The sequence below is a fragment of the Carlito syrichta genome, unplaced genomic scaffold, assembly GCF_000164805.1.
Source record: "Carlito syrichta isolate Samal-C Ts95f unplaced genomic scaffold, Tarsius_syrichta-2.0.1 Scaffold312030, whole genome shotgun sequence".
In the NCBI taxonomy this organism is placed as follows: domain Eukaryota; kingdom Metazoa; phylum Chordata; class Mammalia; order Primates; family Tarsiidae; genus Carlito; species Carlito syrichta.
Window position 1 is genome coordinate 449179 of NW_007256126.1, and position 22652 is coordinate 471830.

At 41.0% G+C, this 22652-nt stretch overlaps 1 protein-coding gene across 1 annotated transcript in view; it reads left to right on the top strand.

Moving 5' to 3' along the window:
- The window catches only part of MGAT5 (mannosyl (alpha-1,6-)-glycoprotein beta-1,6-N-acetyl-glucosaminyltransferase), a 217426-nt gene that overhangs the window by 94316 nt on the left and 100458 nt on the right, over positions 1-22652 (top strand). The window contains exons 8-9 of the mRNA XM_008069436.1: positions 1216-1350; positions 6937-7070. Coding sequence (XP_008067627.1) covers positions 1216-1350; positions 6937-7070 — 269 coding nt within the window. The remainder of the gene's footprint in view (positions 1-1215; positions 1351-6936; positions 7071-22652) is intronic.

Consider the following 22652-nt stretch of genomic DNA (forward strand, 5'->3'; position numbering starts at 1 on the left):
AACCCAGCGGGTCGAGGCTGCAGTGGCCGGGAGCGGCCACTGCACTCCAGTCTGGGCGTCGGAGTGAGACTCCGACTCAAAAAAAAAAAGATTCATGGGAACACAGCCACGCCCGTTGTTCATATATGGTATATGGCAGCCTCCATTCTACAATGGCAAGGAGGAATAGTTATGCCAAGCTGAAAGGGTTTACTCCCTGACTCTTAACAGAGGTTTTTAAAATTTTTTTATTTTTTTAAAATTTTTTAACTCTTGAGAAGAAATTGATTGTACAGAACCTATCCTTTCAGAAACCCAGGGGAGAGGAAGGATGATTGGCACAGTGGCAGTATGGGGCTGTAGAGTAGAGTCCTGTCTGTGATGCTGAGGTAGGATGCCCGTAATTTGGTGAAGGATTATTGTGGAGTGTGAGCAGGGATAAGAAGCAACAGTGGTGACTAATGGTGACTAATTGTTGAGTGAATGGCAGAAGGGTTAGCAGTTATTCTCTCTTATACAAGAAACTGGCATACCAATCAAGTACACTGTTACTCTGAGTGCAAGGATCGTTTTGTATGTCTGGATGGGTAGGTGGATGGAGAAAAGGTAATGAAAATGTATAAGCCATAGTGCCAGTTCTATAATATAGTTGAGTTAGAAGGAAAAATCTGACATAAGAGAAAAAGTTAGGGAACAGTGAAGACAGGATAGAGAGAAGTTAGTAATACTGTGGAGGCTAGAAATGGAAGACATTTTGAAAAAGGGGGAGGTTAGTAAGGGTGGTACATAATAAGTACCAACTTTAGGGGAGAACACTAATAGTTACTGAGTATCTAGTATACACTAGGCATGTTCTATTCAGTTGCTCATTTAACCTCACAAAGAATTCCTGGGTGGCTGGTATTGTCATCTTCACTCCAATCCTTCTTTTCTGGAAGATGAACAAAGAAAGATTCAGAGTGGTTTGCATGAGGTCTTGTAGCTGCTACATGGTGGAGACAGATTTAGACCCAAATCTTCTTTGATTTCAAAGGCTGTGTTTATATGCCATCATTTGCTTTTGCGAGAGTCAGGATCAGGGTCCTGGGTTGGCCTTTGTGTATGGGAAAGGCCATGCTGTCATCTCTCATAAGGATTTGGGAGTGGTATTTCCCTATTAAAGTTGCCAAGTTTATTACCTTGAAGTAAATGGTTTCTTTTCTCTTTTTTTCCCCTGCTCTCTTACCCTTTCTTTAGAATCATGAAAAAGGTTGTAGGAAACCGATCTGGCTGCCCTACTGTAGGAGACAGAATCGTTGAACTCATTTATATTGATATCGTAGGACTTGCTCAATTCAAGAAAACTCTTGGACCATCCTGGGTCCATTACCAGTAAGTGCTACATACTACTTTTACTTAAATTTTTGTGCTTTCTGTTTGTTTTTCTAATGAAAATTCCATGACTGCAGGTAGAACAAGCTCATCCAATATTATCTTTTGAACTGTGTGGAGTGTGTTTCTCTTTACTAATTAAAATTCAGATTCTTCACAGTGACTTTCTACTTTGAAGGGCTGTTCATTATTTTCATTGATTTCTTAAGAATAGAAAACAAATGCTCAACCTCTTTTTTACCTTCCCTATTGCTTAACATTCCTCTATGCCTACGCTAGTCTCATTTGATTAATCAAATGAAAATTTTGATAAAATATGAACAGCATCATTTATGCGGCCCTGCGGGTTTGTGATGATGATTCATTTATCTTACCTTTTTCCTCATTAGTATTCTTGCTGTTTCTGGAAGGGAACGTTGAGAAAATAACCTGATGGAATGCTGGGGTCTTACACTTCTTAAGATAAGTCCATGGCTAGTATGCCTGCAGTGTACATGTTTTCTCTGTGCAGTCTTTTTTTTTTTTTTTGAGTTGGATGTCACCCAGACTGGAGTGCAGTGGCACATTTCTGGCCACTGCAGCCTCGACCTGCTGGGCTCCGGCGATCCTTCCACCTCAGCCTTCCAAGTGGCCAGAACTACACGCGCGCACTACCATGCCTGGCTAATTTTTGATTTATTGTAGAGACGAGGTCTCGCCAAGTTGCCCGGGTGAGTCTCAAACCCACAGGCTCAGGCAGTCCACTCGCCTCGGCCTCCCAAAGTGTTGGGATTACAGGCTGAGCCACCGAGCCCAGCCCTCTGTACAGCCTTTATTATTTAGTAGAATGGTTCAGTGTTTCCCTGGGTGTGGGTTTGGGACCATGATTCAGTATTTGAAACAATTTTGCATGGTATTTATCAAACATAGCACTAAATAACATTGAATTATATAATGAGACTTACTAATTTTCAAACTCTTTCAGTCTTTCTGAGATACTGCTGTATCTCCAACACTTATTTTAAAACTTACATGTGTTTTTAACAACGTCAGAATAGATGTCAGTCTCAGTCTTTAGCAGGCAAAAGCATCTACTTGGAATGTAATCATACTTTTTAAAGAAAGCTTACATGCTTTTTTTGTTCCATTTATTACAATTGATGCTAACTTTTATTTATGATCTTTAAGAGTTTCCGTTAAAAAATAAATTCTAAAAGGTGAATGAATTTAAATAAAGATCATATTTAATAGTGTAAATGGAACATGAATATAACAAAATCAAAATTAAAAACTTGACATGGGCCAAGGTAGTGCTCTATCTTTTGCATCAGATGTTTTCCATTTTGGGGGAGGGGTTTGTTTTGTTTAAATCATCACAAAAAATAGAGCTGTTGTGAATGACAGACATGGGGTAAGTGTGCAAAGGATACCAGGCAGCACAGACTTCCCTGTATTTACATATCCTTGCCATCAAGGAGGGCTGTTGGATGGAAAAATATTCTCAGCAGTATTGTTTAGATCAATTAAATAGGATGATTTTGTTATTAAAATGGTCGACATTGATTGCTATTTGATTCATGTTGGATGAAAAACACCACCTCAGAGGGAGTTTTAAGGAAGAGTGTAATGTTTATCTGCCTTTCTTTGATAAATCATCTGCGTTAGTGATATTAGCTGGCAGGAGGTCTCTTTGTGCATTCGCCCTGCAGTCTTTGCGGCATGATGACATGAAGATTCCATCAAAAGGCCAACCAAGTCCTCTTGAAAGTTTCTTGCCAATTTATTTTTCCTTTAAAAACTGTAAATTGTTAGGGTTCTGTATTTATCTTGGATAATGTATATGTTCCATTAAATGTAATATTATCATCTAATGTTTTGATTAGGAGCAAACCTAAAAGCCTGTTGATCTTGGGAAAATCTAATTTAAATTAAAAATTAGATTTTACATAGGGACTTAGGAAATTCAATCGCACATTTATTAAGGGCCTCATGCAACTGTATTCTGCTAGGTACTGCAAAACTCATACCCATTTTGCTTACTATGAGGCCTTTGTTAAGCATTGAGAACACACAAGAAAGGAAGCTGCAAATAGTCTAAGATTTTCCATGTTTTATGTCAACCAACAAAAAGAAAGCAGGGCCTGCCAGGGACCTTGGGAGTATCCATTTCATGGTAGTATGCCTGAGAGCAAAGAGATGGTTCAGGTCATTTGGCATTGCTGCTGTGTTTCCTGTTAGAGGAAAGCCAGCTGCCTTGGGGATCAGGCATATATCTTTTCAAGTCATTAGTTTGTTCCTGATGCTCCAGATACACAGAGACATTAGAGGGGCAGCACAAATATTAACACAAATACAATTTCAAAACACATAGATGCAGAACATGAGGAAAAGCTATAATGTTAAATTTCCCATGTCATAGACCAAGACCAATCTCTGCCTCTGATTTACAAATCAAACCTAGATAAGCTAGAAAGGAAACAATTCCCAAGACAAAGCCTCAAGGAAAATGAAGTGGAATTAGAAGTTTCTGAGAGATACCTGGTCATTCCATCATGAAGAGCCCAACATCACATAGATTGTATCTAGGCTCCATCAGGGCTTGTTTTGATTGTGCAAATTAGCAACAGTGATAAAACTCCAAATTAATAGTATGGTTACCAGCCAAAGTTGGAGAAGAATATATAGTCAGCCCTTTGTATCTGTAGGTTTCATGTTCGGGGATTCCGTCAACCATGGATCAAAACTACTTAGAAAAAGAATTTTTTTTAAATAATGCAACAATAAAAATAATACAAATGAACAATATAGTACCTATTTGCATAGCATTTACATTGTATTAGATATTATAAGTAATCTAGAGGTGATTTATAGTTTACAGGAGGATGAACATAGGTTACATGCAAATATTGCACCCTTTTATGTAAGGGATCTGTGCATCCGAAGATTTTGGTATCCACAGGGGTTCTGGGACCAATTTCTTGCAGATACCAAGGGATCTTAAAGACTTCTAGGGACAATGCAAATAAGTGAAAGGAACCAAAACTTTTAAGACAAGGCTCCTTATGACTGGGGTTTCCCATTTCTTCTTGCTGTGCCCACACAGAGCACTGCAATCTCTCACAAAATGGTGCTGGTGAATCCCAACTCTGATGAGAGCATTACACAGCACCACGAATCAGCATGGGTCCTGCCCTCTCCTACTTCCTCTCACAGTGACCTTCTGCAGACCTGCCACCATTTTCCCTGCTGTGTCTGAAACACAGCAGTCCTTTTCAGGAGAAAATATACTGACTTCAACTAGTTCCTTTTGTACCTTAATTTAAGAGGGAAAAATATAAGTTAAGCCTGTAATCCCGCGCCTTTGGGAGGCTGAGGTGAGTGGATTGCCTGAGGCTGCGGGTTCAAGACCCGCCTGGGCAACTTGGTGAGACCTCATCTCTGCAATAAATCAAAAAATCAGCCAGGCGTGGTAGCGCATGCCCGTAATTCCGGCTACTCGGAAGGCTGAGGCGGAAGGATCACCAGAGCCCAGCAGGTCGAGGCTGCGGTAGCCGGGAGCGGCGACTGCACTCCAGTCTGGGCAACAGAGTGAGACTCCAACTCAAAAAAAAAAAAAAAAAGAAATTATAATGTTTTATTAAGAAGAGGAAAGGAATGCTCTGAGCTATTTGAAGAGTAAGGAAAATAAGCATTACTCGGTTCCTTGAGTCCCTAGCTTTCTTTTTCCTGGACTTTGGGTTTTTATTTCTGTCCACCTATTGACTGCCAGGGTGATGACACGTCTTTGGCGATATTGTGAAACTTGTCACTATGATGAGAGCACGTTCCTCGAGAGCCACACAAGAATCCCAGACAAGGAAATTATTCCTGTGATCAGCTTGTATTTCACTTGTGGTTGTGGCCTTCCCTCTTTCTTTTCTCCTCCCCCTTGTCTAGCCAGATGGTAGTAATTGCTAATGAGAAACCTAGCACACACACATGACAATTTATAAGTGCACTTCCTGGAAAATTCAATCTGGTCTTGGGATTTTTTTTTTTTTTCTGAATCATTCATTGAATTGAAAATAAAAAGTGAAAAGAATGACTTCTTATAGTCAGAAAACCAAGAAAAAAACTGAATCAGATCCTTAAAAGTCATTGCCATCAACTGATTCTAAAATGTGGGCTTTTATCTTTATTTACTTTTATGCTTATTGGTCCATTAAAAGTTATTCAGAATAATTATTTGATACATAACAGATTAGAGCTGTTTTTATTAGCCACCCACAAGTTAAATTTACATCACTGTTGTGAGAATCAGTGATGAAATAAGTGTGATCGAAATCAATAAATTTTGTTTCAGTATTGGTTCCTTTCTTCTGATTGGTCATTCTTTGTGTACTCTGAAACAGTGGTTGGCAAGCTTTCTTTCTTTTTTTTTTTTTGCAGAGGGCCAGCTCTGCGGGCCATACATATGGTCTCTGCAGCTTTTCAACTCTGCTGTTACAGTGTGAGAGCAGCCATAGACAGTAGGTCAGCAGCAGGGTATGGGTGCATTCTGAATGCAGAAACTTGAATTTCATCTAGTTTTTATGTCACAGAATATTGTCTTTTTTTTTTTTTTAACCATTTAAGAATGTAAAGATCATTCTTAGCTCACAGGCCATACAAAAATAGGTGGTAGACCAAATTTGGCCCTGTTCTAAGGCTTTGGTGGAAGAACAAGACAAAACACCTTAACGTGAATTTCTTCAGGCTCTAGTAGAAACCAATGAAGTTCTACTATCAAATACTTAAAAATCCCACCACCTGTTGAACAAAATTCTAAGATTTACCTACAATAAATACTCTAATTAACTGATGAACTGTTCTTGAAAGAGATAACACGTGCTTTATGTGTTAAGTAGAATAAGACCACAAAGGATGGTAGCTCATTATTCCTTCACAGTTATTGATTAGGCACCTACTGTGTGCTCAGCCCTGGCTAGTTGCTAGGTGTACAGCAATGAACATGGCAGTTCCCCAGTTACAACTTTCTGGGAACTTTTTATTTTGCTGTTTGAGTGATTCTCTGTGATTAGTCAACCAGTCTGAAGCAAATCATACCTCCTGCACGATGGCTCGCACAGCAGTCACACATGTAGATGTTTGGTACCCGAGCTATTCTAAAACCTCTCAGTTCTTGCCCAGTAGTGCTTCTATTTAAAAGTATTTGTTCAAGCTGGGCTTGGTGGCTCAGCCTGTAATCCTGTGCCTTTGGGAAACTGAGGTGAGTGGATTGCCTGAGCCTGTAGGTTTGAGACCCGCCTGGGCAACTTGGTGAGACCTCGTCTCTGTAATAAATAAAAAAATTAGCCAGGCGTGGTAGCGCGCGCCTGTAGTTCCAGCTACGTGGAAGGCTAAGGCGGAAGGATTGCCGGAGCCCAGCAGGTCGAGGCTGCAGTGGCCAGGAGCGGCCACTGCACTCCAGTCTGGGCGACAGAGTGAGACTCCAACTCAAAAACAAACAAACAAACAAACAAACAATAAAGTATTTGTTCAGTGGTCCTGGAGGAAGGCTTAAAACTTTTACCTTTTGAACTTTGGGTCAAGAATGTGATTTTATGCATATCGCTTTTTTTCTTTCAGGTGTATGCTCCGAGTCCTTGATTCATTTGGTACTGAACCAGAGTTCAATCATGCTAATTATGCCCAGTCTAAAGGCCACAAGACACCCTGGGGAAAATGGAATCTGAACCCTCAGCAGTTTTATACCATGTTCCGTGAGTATTCATGTTTCACTTCTGCTTTCCAGAATGCCACCAAAGATAGATGGGAAAACTGATTAGACAGCTACCTATTTGGGGCTATGATTCTCAGGACCCCTAGCTGTAGAAGTGTGTACTGTTGGGCCTTTACCTTGGGGATAGGTGAATATTTTAAAAAACTGGAATTGAAAGACCACGAGAGAGCATTTTGTGAAAAGCCTTGGAAGTGTTTTGTAGAAAATATTCAGTGCAAAGTATCATTAGAAACTATTTTCAAAAGGACTTTGCATTGACTTTGGATTGGCAGACACTAAACACGTTTGAGGACATAGAGGTTCTGTGTATGGTACACTCATCATTAATGAGGAATGAGGTCTTCCATGCATATGTTTTCCAAATAGTTAAACCTTAATTTAATTATTTAAGCATCAAACTTTTTTAAAGAAAAAAAAGTAGTCTTTTTAAAATGGAACTATTTTGAAACTTAGTTTCATATCTTCCTGGCTTTTTTTTTTTGAGTTGAAGTTCTCATCCTGCTGCCCAGGCTGGAGTGCAGTAGCACACTCACAGTCACTGGATCCTTGACGTGCTGAGCTCAGGCCATCCTTCAGCCTCAGCCTTCCAAGTAGCTGGAACTACAGTCATGTACCACCATGCCTGGCGAATTTTTTGATTTATTGTAGAAATGAGGTCTTACCAAGTTGCCCAGGCTGGTCTGGAACCCGTGGACTCAGGCAATCCTCTCACCTCAGCCTCCCAAAGTGCTGGGATTACTGGTGTGAGCCACTGCACCCAGCCCTTACTGATTTCTTATTTACTGGATCCATAATGAAATTGTACCTTCTCTTGCTGACTTGGTTTTGTTGTGTTCAGTAGCAGTGATTATTTTGCGAGGTGCTGTAGTAAGAGCAGCACACTAGATGGTGGTAAGCTAACTGGTCCCAGATGCTGGACTCGTATTTAGACTCTCTCATTTTTATAGTTTTTTTTAATCATTTCTTTCTGCTGCTATTATTTACCTGCCTCTAGCCTCTTTTTTTTTTTTTTTTTTTTTGAGTTGGAGTCTTACTCCATCGCTCAGGCTGAAGTACAGTGGCACACTCACAGTCACCCCAGCACTGACCTGCCGGGCTCCAGTAATCCTTCCACCTCAGTTTTCCATGTAGCCAGAACTACAAGTGCATGCTACCATGCCTGGCTAATTTTTTTTGTTACTTATCGTAGAGATGAGGTCTCGCCAAGTTGCTCAGGCTGGTCTCCAACCTGCGGGCTAAGGCAATCCACTCGCCTTGGCTTCCCAAAGTGCTAGGATTTCAGACTGAGCCCCAAGCCCGGCCTCGGCTCATTTTTAATTAGCTATCAAACCAGACTTGATAGTGTTTGTGCCAAAAATAAATTTATTACTTGTCAGTAGACCTTAGTGATGAAGTCGTATTCTGGGAATGAAATGTCTCATGAGTTAAACCAGTAATTTGGATGCTCAGAGTAGAGAATTCTCATTTTCCAAAATTATCAGAATAATTTTAATCTAGAGGTTTCCATTCTAGAATTTCTAAAAACATGAATCTGTTTGCTTTGTTGAGTCAGACCCAAAGGCCCTCCGGAACTGTGTGGCCTGAAACGTGTTTAGAGCCTTTAGAGCCTGCCAATCCAAAGTTGATGAAAAGTCATTTTGCAAATAGTTTTTAATGATACTCCTTACTGAACATTTCTCCAGAACATGTCCAAGGCTTTTCCCGATGTGGTTGCCACTCTCCCTTGTATGCAGCCACCAAAGATGACCCTTTTCTCAGGTTCACTACATGTGACAGCAAACACATTGGACTAGTTCTTGGATGTTGGTATGAATGAGAAGGGAGATTTAAGAATGGGTATGACTGATTAGGGGAATAATTTCACAAATCAACTCAACGTTTAGGTGTTCTTTTTAGCTTAGATTTGTGAGAGCATGCTGTATGTGTTGTAAACATTGTTATTGTCCCTGGAGCTACATTGTCCTGCTTTTGGAAGCTGTCCCTGGGGCACAGTTCAGGGGCACAATCCAGGGGACAAACTAATTTTGGCTACATTAGGTGACAGGTGGCTATCAGCATGGGTGAGGCATGATTAGAGTTCACCTGCAGTTTGACTTTGCTGTATAATTTTGAGGGAGTGGGATGAGATGGCACAGGATAGCCTAAGAAGTGACCTGTGTGCTGCATCAAGTGAAATAAAACGTTAACTGTGTCCTCAGTGGCCAAAACTGCCTGAATTATGGCATGGAAGGTATGTCCCCTCCAAGAGATGGTGACTCCCTGTATCTAGGGAGTAGAGAAGAGAGACTTTTCCAGAAAGTATAAAGTTGAAATTCAGAGTCCTGCAAAAACCTATTTTGGTCTCAGTGGATGGAGGATTTCAACTGTATCGGTTGATTGATTTGAAAGAAATTCACTGCTTAAAATGTAACTGAAGACAAAAGCATGGATTAGTTCCTGTTGATCTGGGAGGGGGGATAAATTTCCTAACTATCATTCAAGATTTAGTAGAAATTGAGGAAAATCAATGTATTCGACTCCCTTAAAAAAAAAAAAGAAAGAACCTGTATGGGCAAAACAAGAACCAATAACACCATAGGCAAATTATACCACAGGGGGCTAATATTACTAATAAATATATATATAAAGAGTTTCTAAAAACTGCACAAAAGTTTCATAATCCTGTGGGAAAAAGCTGTTAACAGTTCAGAGAAAAAAGAAATGTATTCTCTAAATATATGGAAAGATGTTAGCCTCACTCACAATAAGCGAAATGCATTTTAAAACTGCACCAAGATACCATGTCCCTTTTACAGATTGGCAAAATCCTAAAGTTTGACAGCATAACTGTTCTCTAGTGATAAGGTTAAGAGAAACCAGTCTTCTGCTACTGTAGTTGGTAGAACGTGATATGGCACAACCCCATGAGAGGGTATTTGTCAAGATCTAGCAAAACCACCTGTGTATTTTTTCAGCTGAACAGGCTACCATCTAGGAATCTATCCTAAGTATCCATGAGCAAAAATAAGAAATGGCATGTGCACAAGTGCATGTAGTGCAACACTTTGTAATAGGAAAAGACTGAAAACAACCCGAGTTTTCATCGTAGGGGACTGAGCGAATATTATGGCCCTTTGATATAGAGTAAAGTACTACGTAGTTTTCAAAAGGGATAAGGAAGGTTTCCACTCAAGGTGGGGCATGTCTGGGATATTAAGTAATAGAAACCAAGGTGCAGGATAGAATAGAGTTCTCCCTTTTATATAAATAATGTTAGGGTCCGGACAGGGTGAGGGTGGGTGGATGGAGAGAGAGGAGAGACGCAGGGAGACACAGCACTGGTAATCCAGAGATCTGAGTAATTGCAAAAAATTGCAACACACAAAGAGGTTAAAAAAGGAAAAGTTTATTTAAGAGTAAATTCAAGAGAGAAAGAGAAGAGAGAGAGAAGATTCACTTCCCCAAGGTGGGCGAGGGGGCCAAAGCCAGGAAGCATGGCCACAGCCATAGCTCAAAGAGCACATGGCTACACCAGGGTCTAGCAAGGCAATAGCCGATGATTTTTTGTGATTGAGTCCTTTTAACCATTCCCAGGAAGATCATTAAGGTGATTAGGTGGTGGTCTGCTCCTTGTCATCACAAAGGGGCAGACTAAGTGCAGGTACTGAAGTCAGGTGATGGACAGCAGGCAGGTGGGTGGGTTAGTCACATGATTGCTGCAATGGTGGGTCACAAAGGACTGATTAGGTTAACCCTGGAGGGAGAGGATTCCTGCAAGAGACTTGTTAGACGTTTGCAACTCACAAACTCTTAGACATTGGCCAGCCAAAGGGTGATCTTTGATCTTCAGCCTTGACAAGGAACCTTAAAGTTTACTGGAGATTATTATGTTAAACCATGAATGGTTGGGTTGTCCTGGTCTTGCATCTAAAGGAGATTTGCCTAGGAGGGATGGGATAGGCTGTTGTTTGTCCTGCAGTAGAATGTCTGAATGCTTTCTAATGGCTATGCTATGGCAAAAAGACTAAACCCTTTCAAGTAAAATTTAGAGGAAGAATGTGTATATATGTTAGTGTTTATGAATGAACTTTTATTTTCAAAAGAAATAATGGTATGATAGATAAAAATGATTACCAGTAGAAGAGTGGCATACAGAGTTGGGGACAAAAGGCAGGTGTCCTTAATATATTTTCTTTTGGCCTTAGAACCATGTTCATTGCAATATTATTCACAATAGCCAAGAGGTAGAAGCAACCCAAATTTCCAGTGATGCATGAGTGGATAAAGAAAATGTGGTATATACTTACAGTAGGGTATTATTCAACCTTAAAAAGAAAGGAAATACTGTCACATGCTACAGTATGGATGAACCTTAAGGACATCAGGCTAAGTGAAATAAATAAGCTAGACACAGAAGGACGAATACTGTGGGATTCTATTCGTGAAATGTCAAAAGTAGTCAAAATCACAGAAACAAAGTGGAAAAGTGGTTACCAAAGGCTGAGGGAATGGAGAGGGGGGAATTAGTGTTTAATGGCTATGGAGTTTCAGTTTTGCAAGATAAAAGTTCAGGAGATCTCTTGCACAACAATGGGAGTATACTTAACACCACTGAACTGTACACTTAAAAATGACTAAGATGGTAAATTTAATGTCATGTATTTCTTTTAACAGCAGTAAAAAATTAAAAAGAAATAAAAAGCGTTCACTATAAATTATAGGTTGAAAAAAATAAGACAAACCTAGTTCTACAAGCCAGGGTTATGTTAACTTCTCACACAGAGAAAATAATTTCAAGTGACTTCAAAAGACGGTCTTTTGCTTGCACATGCATAGTGGGAAATATTTACATTGTTATTGAAACTGTTATAGAGTAGGAGCCAAGATTTTCAGGAAACAAGAAAGAAGGAGTACTTAAAGATTCTAGATTCCAGAATGCAAGGCTGTACAAGAAAACCCCACAAAATTTAGTGGGTCGCCTTCACAAGTTGCTAGGACACCAAGTCTTTACTCTGAAAAATAAAGAGAAAGAATTCTGCTTTGATCCCGCCTTTCTGGCACAAATTGCATTTGAAGATAATCAAATGTCTATGGGAGAAAGTTGTTAATCATGGAGAAATCACAGCTAACAAATGCAAAAGGAATGAAGAATTAGAAAATCAACATTTTAAAATTCCTAATGAGACAATGGAGCAAGACAATCATCCTCATCTTTTAAGTAACAGGTTATTGGAAAGCTTTGTCATGGAGGAAGATATCTTGAATGGAGGAGATGTGGAAACAAATAGGGAAACTAGAGCTTAATATATGTGCTAATATAATCATAATTGATATATAAATATGCACATATATGAGGGTATACTCAGACTCTTGTGTACTTAGATTGTTTCGTGCTGATTGCATGCACAATGAAAAGTTTGGAAGCCACAGGAATAGTGTGTTAGACTTGTCAAGTTTTCAGGTCCAGCTGTTGTATATTGTAAGATGTAGCAAGGTCATGGCTCTTGTGTAGGCAGGAAGAACATGTGGAAGGCCAGTCAGAAAGAGCCCAATGGGAAGATAAAGAGTAAAAATACACTATTGAGGGCTGCCTCTTTAGGAGCAGCGAAATGAAATACACTGGACTGGAACGTGTTTGCTTTCTTAAATGTTCATGGCACACTTCTCACTTGAAGAATTCTATTTCTCTTCTAACTCATTTCCTGGCTAAGTTGGTGGGTTTTCTACACGTTGAAAAGTCTTGCTTTTCTATATTGTTTTGCCCCCAATCTCAGCAGTTCACTGGTACCCCGTTCTATGCTCTGTTTGAAGCTGGGCATTTTAGGATTTGTCGACATAGACTATTCTTGATACTTTCCTAAGCAGCTTCTAGAAGAACTGGTGGTTAGACAACACTAAAGCCATTTGACTAAATCTATTAAGTGGTAATTTTTTTTCCCCCAGGAAGCTGTTAAGTCTGGTCAATCTTTCTTCTAGGCTGTGGTTCCTGCTTTCACCTCTTGTCCACACACTGGTGCAGTATCCGAACTGGGCACTAAGACTTTCCTAGGGTGACCACAGCCAGCTTATAAAAGTTCAGCTTGGATCAAGTTATCTCTCCTTAAAGACTGTAGTGCCTTCCTTTTGTCCAAGGGATCATGTCCAAAGCCCAAAGCCAAGTATGCAAGACCCTAGGCTCTCTGGCCCCAAGCCCTCCCTCTTCTGTTCCCCATCCCCATCATTTCCCTCCCCAGGTCCAGGCCCCAGCCTTACCCGACAGCCTGCCAGTATCTAAAGGTGCCATCCAGATTCCTTACCGTTCCTGCCTCCTCCAAATCACCCTCATAGCAAAATTTCTTTTTCTCTCTTTTTTAATTTTTATTTTTAAAATGTGGGATACAATTCAGGGTCAGGTATACAAATGTTCATTAAGCAGGTACCTTTACTGATGAGGTGTGCCCCTCCTTCCCTGGCAGTTTCCCACAACTACCAACCCTTTCTTATGGTATGATAATTGTTCAAGGTCTGCTAATGAGTGAGAACATATGATACTCTATGCCTTTGTTTCTGTGATAGATAACTGAGTATGATTTAAACTTTATTTAACTGACTTCCTTTATCTTTCTAATCACATTTATAAAGAAAGGTAGCCCTATTACAAAAACAGGAAAAGCCTTCCCCTCACTGAATAAGATGCCCCAATCCTAGTGTAACTGTTGTTGTCATGTATATTTTAATGTAGGTGTTAATAAAAAAAGTTTTGCTCCTTTTTTCCCCCCACACTTAATATGTCATAATTTCTTTTGAGGTTCTAGTTTTTTTATGGTCCATGAAGCTCCTAATTGGTATTTACTTGAAGATGCTTTTGTCATTGCTTGCTGAGAATTAACTGTTGCTTTTCCTGTAGTTGCTGGATGCTTGGCTTGACTCTGTATCTAGGTGTTATTTCATTCCCTCCTTATAGTCTGCTGTACATACTGCATGTTTTAAACACCTGAAGTTTATTTTTCACAGTCCTAAGCAAGTTGCATTCTACCTTAGTAAATGAATGCAAGATATCTGCCCACACAGAAAAATAAGAGAGAAGGCATTTGCATCTACCATTTAGAAGAAAAAAATGCTAAAATTGATGACTTGCAACAATTATCCAGTTGTTTAGATGGCTCTAATTATCTGCATGACTCCCACTTAAACAACTTCACCTGGCTTATATAAAAACATCGGCAGTGGTAAAACATCTTTATCTAGTTTCTTTTCTTTTTTTTCCTTTTTTTTCCCTGGAGTCTATGGCTGAAAGCAGCAATACCAGACATTACTAGATACCTCATCCCTGATTTCAGATCTTGGATCTTATTTTTATATCCCACAAAAGTTTCAATAACCTTTGAAACTGATTCTGTTTAATAGTTTCACTATTCCTTTTTTTTTGAGTTGGAGTCTCACTCCATCAGCCAGGCTAGGGTGCAATGGCATACTCACGACCATCCCAGCATTAACCTCCTGGGCTCTGGCGATCCTTCCGCCTTAGCCTTCCAAGTAGCCGTACATAGCTACAGGTACGTGCTACCACACCCGGCTAATTTTTTATTTATTATAGAGACGAGGTCTCACCAAGTTGCCCAGGCTGGTCTTGAACTCATGGACTCAGGCAGTCCACTCGCCTTGGCCTCCCAAAGTGCTGGGATTACAGGATGAGGCACCAAGCCTGGCCTACCCTCACTATTCTTATCACTACTATAGAACATTTTCTCATTGCCCAAGCTAGGTCTGTTTGTATAGGTTTATTTTATTTTACTTGAGTTTAGTATGTACATATGTATTGAGTACCTGCAGCATTTTGGTTATCTTTCATAGTGTGAAGACACCAAAGAATTTGCCTTCTGGATGCTCACATTCTATATTTTAGTCAAGGCTGGGGAATAGTCAGTGATTCTTGGTACATGTGAAAATTTGGAGCAGAAAAGGCAGGGGATTGTAACAAGCAGTTGAGTGTGAAGAGCAGATTGGGGATTTTGGAGGAGTTTAGTTTATAGTCTTTCCATTTCACCCCTTGCTTCTCAACTCCCTGTAAGATGCACCTTAGTAAGGGCTAAAGAGTGACTAAGCTTAAGCCCGAGAATTTTCTTGTTCCTTTTTAGAGTGACTTAAGTAGTTAGATTAGAATCTTTATTTGGTTGTTTCTTTTATCCACTTGTTCAATATGTGTCTCCTGACCATCTGTGAGATGCCTACGTGTCTGTTCTCCAGAAACTTGCTTTCTGTGGGATCAGGACATACACCAAAGTAAGACCTTATTACATTTTCACTTTTTTTTTGAGTTGGAGTCTCACTCTGTCGCCCAGACTAGAGTGCAGTGACCGCTCCCGGCCACCGCAGCCTCGACCTGCTGGGCTCCGACGATCCTTCCGCCTCAGCCTTCCAAGTAGCCGGAATTATAGGCGTGCGCTACCACGCCCGGCTGATTTTTTGATTTATTGTAGAGATGAGGTCTTGCTGCCCAGGCGGATCTCGAACCCAGGGACTCAGGCAATCTACTCACCTAAGCCTCCCAAAGGCGCGGGATTACAGGCTGAGCCACCGAGCCTGGCTTACTTTTTTTTTTTTTTTTTTTTTTTTTTGAGTCAGAGTCTCACTCTGTCACCCAGGCTAGAGTACAGTGGCATACTCACAACGACCTCAGCCTTGACCTACTGGGCTCAGGTGATCCTTCTGCCTCAGCCTTCCAAGTAGCTGGAACTACAGGTACATGCTACCACGCCCGGCTTGTTTTTTTAAAATGTATTGTAGAGACGAGGTCTCACCATGTTGCCCTAGCTGGTCTGGAACTCCTGAGCTCAGGCAATTCTCTCGCCTCTACCTCCCAAAATGTTGGGATTACAGGCTTGATCCGCCACGTCCAGCCTAATTTGCACTTTAAAAATGACAGAGCCTGTTGAATGGAGCAGAGAAAACTTGAACATAGAGATGAGGCATGTTCTACTTGTGGCATCTAGTCAAGGCAAGGCCTCCTGGGAGCCACAAGTTCCCACTATCGATCTGACCTTTACTCTTCCCACATTTCTTCTTGCCCATTTCTTTCTGCCTCCTTGCTGTTTCTCGAATAGACCAGGCACACTTCCTCCTCAGGACCTGTGCCTTGGATGTCCCATCTTCCAGAATATTCTTCCTTTAGACTTCCTCATCCTCTTTTTCGGATGTCACTGCAGTGAGATTCTCTATGAACCTCCCTCCTCTTAAAATACAACTTCTTTCTCCCCCAACTTTCTACTGCCCTTCTCTGTTTTATTTTTCTCCATAATTTTATTACTACCCAGCATTTAGGTATTAATTGCTTTTGTTTATTTTCTTTGTCCTCCCCTAGGATCTGAGGTGTATAATGGTTGGACTTTATCTGTTTCGTTCGTTGCTGAAACTCTTAACATCTTGAAGAGCTTGGCATATACTAGGCATTTAGAAAATACTTTATTGATTGAATTAAATTAGAAGGAGCAATATTATCTGTTCTATTTTTAGTCCATGTTACAGTGTAGGAAAGGGAAAGAACTGTTGTACAAATTTAAATTACAGAAGCTTCTTTAGGCCAGTGGCCGCATCTTTTTTTTTTTTGAGTTGGAGTCTCACTCTGTCGCCCAGACTGGAGTGCAGTGGCCGCTCCCCGCCACCGCAGCCTCGACCTGCTGGGCTCCGGCAATCCTTCCGCCGCAGCCTTCCAAGTAGCTGGAACCACAGGCGCGCACTACCACGCCCGGCCAATTTTTTGATTTTTTTTGTAGAGATGAGGTCTTGCCTGCCCGGTGGGTCTCGAACCCGCGCGGGCTCAGGCAATCCACTCACCTCAGCCTCCCAAAGGCGTGGGATTACAGGCTGAGCCACAGCCCGGCTTAGTGGCCTCATCTTAATCTTATCTGTCTTCCCACAGAACTTACTTGGTTGACTTTCAAGAGGTGTTCAAACCATACTGTTTGTCATTGTCATTGACATTTTAACTCTTTGAATCTCTCCCAGGATTTGGGGCTTACAGCCATTTTTGTTTGCATGATCAGATTGGAATGATGGCTTGTGGATCAAAACTTTTGCCTGACAAAACAGGAATTTAAAAAACAAACCAGTTCCTATTCTTGCAAATGATAAGCTTGTTAGCTGTAGCTAAGGATAAGTAGCTTCCATGTACAATTTTATTTTTAGGGCATGACAAGTGGAGGAGCTATTTGTGATTCAAATTGCCTTTTTGGCCTTTAACTTGGATCAAGAGGACTCTTGCCTTTCACTCTTGTGCAGAACAGTAAGTTATAGGAGCAGTCTCATGGTTCCTTCAGTCTGAGTTTTAGCCTTCAGGAGTGATGTTCTTCTGAGGAATCCATTCCCTACTAAATTGCTTTTTGACACTTGAAAAATTTACTCTGGTGTGCCTTCTGTCAACATTTCAGGAACTTATCTTTTCAGCTCAACTCTACATTATAGTTTCCCTAGCCTGCATCACAGCCTTTTCTCTTGAAGAGCCTAGCATCACCACCATTTGGGGGAAAATACCCTCCATTTTGGTAAAATTTTAAGCATAATATTGCTGTCTTCACATAGCTTTTGAAACCAGATTTCTTCTTGTTTGACATGACTTTGTTTTTCAGTGAAGTTTTTTCTATTGTGTCAGTATGATCATCGGAATCAGCAAAGCTTACGTGATGATGATGGCAGCCATTATTCTTTCTCAACGTTTTTATGACTTTTATCAAACATGTATAAAAAGTAAGCCGGGCTCGGTGCCTCAGCCTGTAATCCCGTGCCTTTGGGAGGCTGAGGTGAGTGGATTGCCTGAGCCCGCAAGACCTCATCTCTACAATAAATCAGAAAAAATTAGCTGGGCATGGTAGCGCGCGCCTGTAGTTCCAGCTACTTGGAAGGCTGAGGCGGAAGGATTGCCGGAGCCCAGCAGGTCGAGACTGTGGTGGCCGGGAGCGGCCACTACACTCCAGTCTGGGTGACAGAGTGAGACTCCACCTCAAAAAAAAAAGTAGAGGAAATATATGCCAGAAACCTGCAACCTATATTCTACCATTAACAGTTTACTTAATTTGTTGTATGACATCAGTTTGTATGCCAGTCCTCTCTCTACTCATTGATCTACATTTTGGGGGGAGTGGAGAAATGCATGAAAGAAGCTTCCAAAACTTGGCAAGACCTCATCTCTACAATAAATCAAAAAAATTAGCCGGGCGTGGTAGTGCACCTGTAGTTCCAGCTACTTGGAAGGCTGAGGTGGAAGGATCACTGGAGGCCAGCAGGTCGAGGCTGCAGTGGCCGGGAGCATGCCACTGCACTCCAGCCTGGGCAACAGAGTGAGACTCCAACTCAAAAATAAATAAATAAATAAATAAAACCTTCCAATGCTCCAACATGGCAACTAGAATTCAGTATTGATCACAAAACCATCTGCGCTTATTTCCTTTTTTATGTACAACACTGATTCATTTTATTTACTTATTGTCTACTTCTCCAACTGAATATGCTCAATGAAGGGAGACCTATGCTTGTCTTGATCAATCATATATCTTTAACTCCTAAGTTGTTGCCTGGTTCATAGTAAGTGTTCAGTAAATGTGCTAATATGTAGTGTGAAGTACAATATTTAGAATACTGTGATGTTAGAATTTTAAAAGTTTGTATGTCTGATTTGTTTCTCTTCTCTGCAACATCTGTTTTGTGACCTAGATTTTTAAAAAATGTTAATTTATCATTTCAATAAATTTTGAATACTTACAATATACAGGGCACGGGCTAGGTTCTGGGATGGAGTGGTGAGCTACCTTGGCTAATGATTAAGCTTGTGTCCAAAGAGCGTGTTGGTAGAGGTAGTTTAGGCATTGCCTGTGCTGCCTACTGTTATAGGTCTACCTATAAAATCAGTCACACTAGTTAATTAAGCATTCGTCATTGACTTAATCATCTTGCATTCAAAATATCTTTATTCCTGCTGTGCTCTGGACTCCGAGAAGTAGTAAGTCAGGTACATAAAACATGACTCAGTCCTCAGGTAGCACACAGTCGATTAGGGAATACAGTGATGTGTGATGAAGGCTCTAACCCCTCATGTTCTAAGAGTGCCCAGGAGGGGGTACACTCAGTCTTGAAAAGTCAGGTGATGTGAATTGGGTCTTAAAGGGAAGAGGAAGCGATAGACATGTCACACACATGCCAGTGCAAGATGGAAAAACACAACTCAAGTAGGTCAGTGTGGAATAGAGGTACGAACCAGTGGGGCAGTGATCAGAAACAAAGCTGGAATAATAGCTCTGCTGGGCCCTGCTTCACTCTGAAGAAGGTAAAGATTTTCAGCAGGGAACTGTCACAGTCACATATTTGTTTCAAAGAATACCTCATCAAGCAACATGGAGGGTGATGGGAGTTAGGGAGCAGGAAAGAAGGGATGCAAAGCTGCAGATGTAGACACTGCTTAGAAATCCACTGGAGAGTTTATGAGGGTGTGATGACACAAATCTATTCACTTAAGTAGTCCGAAATTGGAAATGTTTTGTGGTAGGGTGTACAAGATAGAATCTCTGTCAGATTTTCTTGGTCACAAGGAATTGTTGAAACCGGCTTTAGGCAGAGCTGGATTGAGTTCTCAGAGGATGTCTCCTCTCTCTCTCTATCTCAGCTTTGCATCTCTCTGGGCTGGTGTCATCGCAGTGGACTACCTGCATCCTACCCTATCAGCTTCATGACTCTAGCAGAAAGGCAATTCCTTCAAAAGTATCCCTGACTGGTCATGGGGAAACTGTAAGGGTGGGACTTTGATCATAAACCAGTCTGCCTTTCAACTGAACCTTGGTCGGGTAGAGCCCTCTGAGTTATGCCCATCTTGGAAGCATAGAGAATGGGGGAAGTCAAGGATTCTAACCACCTGTATGAAACAGAATTGCATGGTTTGGGGGAAGGGTAGTTCACAAAGGGGTAGGCAGACCAGAGCTATAGGACAGCCACATCTGATAGAATGAGTTCAGGTACATCAAACACTCAAGTATTGAGCTGTCTTAACAAATAGTGATAAGCTGTGGTTATTACTTGGAAAGATATCTGTGGCACATTGTATAAGTGAAAAAAGTAGTTTACAAAAGCATAGTATAGTAGGATCCAATTTTAGTTTGGAGATATAAAAGATCCATAAGCCTAGGGAAAAGTAGCCCAGTAATAGTAGTTATTTTTAGGTGGTAAAATAATGGGTAACATTTTTTTTCTTTCTCCATTATCAGAAAAAAGTTTTGCACTGAGGATATATTTCTGTTATAATCAGGAAAGCCAATAAAACCATTTATATTTGGGAAAAGGCAAAGCTTGTTTACTGCAGAAGTCTTGGGAAACTGATGAGACCTTAGCTAAGAAAGGTAAAGGAGGCCCGGCGCCCTGACTCAGCCTGTAATCCCAGCACTTTGGAGGCTGAGGCAAGAGGATTGCCTAAGCCCAGGGATTTGAGACCAGCCTGGGCAACTTGGTGAGACCTCATCTCTCCAAGAAATCACAAAAATTAGCCAGGCGTGGTGGTGTACATCTGTAGTTCCAGCTACTTGGAAGGCTGAGGCGGAAGGATCGCCGGAGCCCAGCAGCTCGAGGCTGCGGTGACTGTGAGGGTGCCACTTGACTCTAGCCTGGGCGACAGAGTGAGACTCTAACCCCAGCCCTTCCCCCCAAAAAGAAAGAAAGATAAAGGAGATAATAAGTTGATGAATTTTGAGAAACTGACATCCCTCGGACTTTGAGGGTTGAGGAAGTAAGCCTGGGCTGGCCCTGGGGTTTCTGCCCTCAGTGATCAGACATTCTTAGAGACGTGTGGGACTTACAGGTAGAAAAAGCAGACCTGGGAGTTTGAAAGAAAGGTCAGTTTGACTTAGTAAACATTTTGATTTATAATTTAAAAGATGATATTGATAGATATAGTGTGAACTTCATTTATTAAATGGTTGATAGGCTCCCTGAGAGCAGAAACTCACCTTTATATTATAGTCCATCAATTCTTAGCATATAAACTGGTATGTAGAAAGCACTCCAAAATGTTTGTCATTGAAGGAATTATTCAAGCTAAGCTAGCACTTGTTCTTAAAAGTAACCATCACCACAATATGCTCTGGAACCACATCAAGCTGATTTGTAAATAGGTGCTTCCAAAGTGCTTAAAATAGTACTATTCTTAAGAGATGTTTGTCTTAAATTATTTAAAAATCATTGTTAATGTTTAGCAAATCCTCTGCAGTTTGTAGCAGGTAAAGATATCCATGTGGTTCCCCATAACATATGGTACAGGTTGTGCAAAAAAATGAAGTAATGCTACATAAATATTCAGGGTCTCTTGTGTGTATTTTGGTCTATTTATAACACTGTTTTCCTCTGGAGGGTGGTTTACTGCTGTAGTTTACAGGGTCCAGAAAATTAAAATATTTGGACTACAAGGCTGTATATTAGAGTGACTTTAAGGAGCTTGGGCTCTAGAATTAGGGTATCTGGCTCTGAATCTCAGTGCTGCCATTTCCTGGTATGTAGACTTGAGTATTTTCACTCTCTGTTTTTGCATCTGTACTAATGTGTCATAAAGTTGTCATGAGGATACAGTGAAAGACTCACTATTATGGGCTTAGCACAGAACTCAGCACATTGTCAGAACCCAAATATCAGCTATTTTTATTTAAATCACCTTTGTTTATCATGTGGGATGGATGGTGGTAAAATACAGCATTTCCTGTGTCTCATTTATGATGAGATTTCTTTGATTTATCTTGAAATGTAAATCTTTTCTCTTTAGACCCTCTCAATACATCTGATGTCTGTGTTTCCATCTTAAGGCAGAACAAAAGAGAAAGCATGGTCCGAGGTTTGATCTCAATGAAATGATCATTTCAGAGAGCATCAGCCTGGACTTGTAGCTTTTGATTAATTGTAAGTGACATTAGGAACGTTTGTGTGAAGACCAGGGGGCTCCCTCTGCAGATGTTATCGAACAGGCACCAACTGGTGGCCAGCTCCTTGGAAACCAGCCACACTGGGCCTGTTGTTACTTCAGAATCACCTTCTGGGGCAAGTTGTCCCTGAGCAAACCCTCAGCTTGCTGAGGCACAGTGTCCTGTGACAAGTTTAGAGTTACCTGGGAGGAGAAATGGGTTGGTCTGATCAGCATTCAGGCCTCCATCCTCAAATGATGTGGTGCTGTGTGTGAGTCTTAAATCTCACCTGAGGTCCTGATTCCACACTTGTAGGTTGTTGATCTCCTAGTTAACATTTCATGAGGGAAGACAGTAATTGAGTCAGTGTTTGGATGAGACTTTAGATATTGGAGAACATAGATATGTAATTCATTCTTTCATACAGTGTCAGATTTGGAACCACATCATCCTCATAATGCATCACAAGCCCACCATTGCTCACAAACTTTTTTTTTTTTTTTTGAGTTGGAGTCTCACTCTTGTCGCACAGACTGGAGTGCAGTGGCCGCTCCCTCCCGGCCACCGCAGCCTCGACCTGCTGGGCTCCGGCGATCCTTCTGCCTCAGCCTTCCAAGTAGCTGGAACTACAGGCGCACGCTACCACGCCCGACTAATTTTTGACTTACTGTAGAGATGAG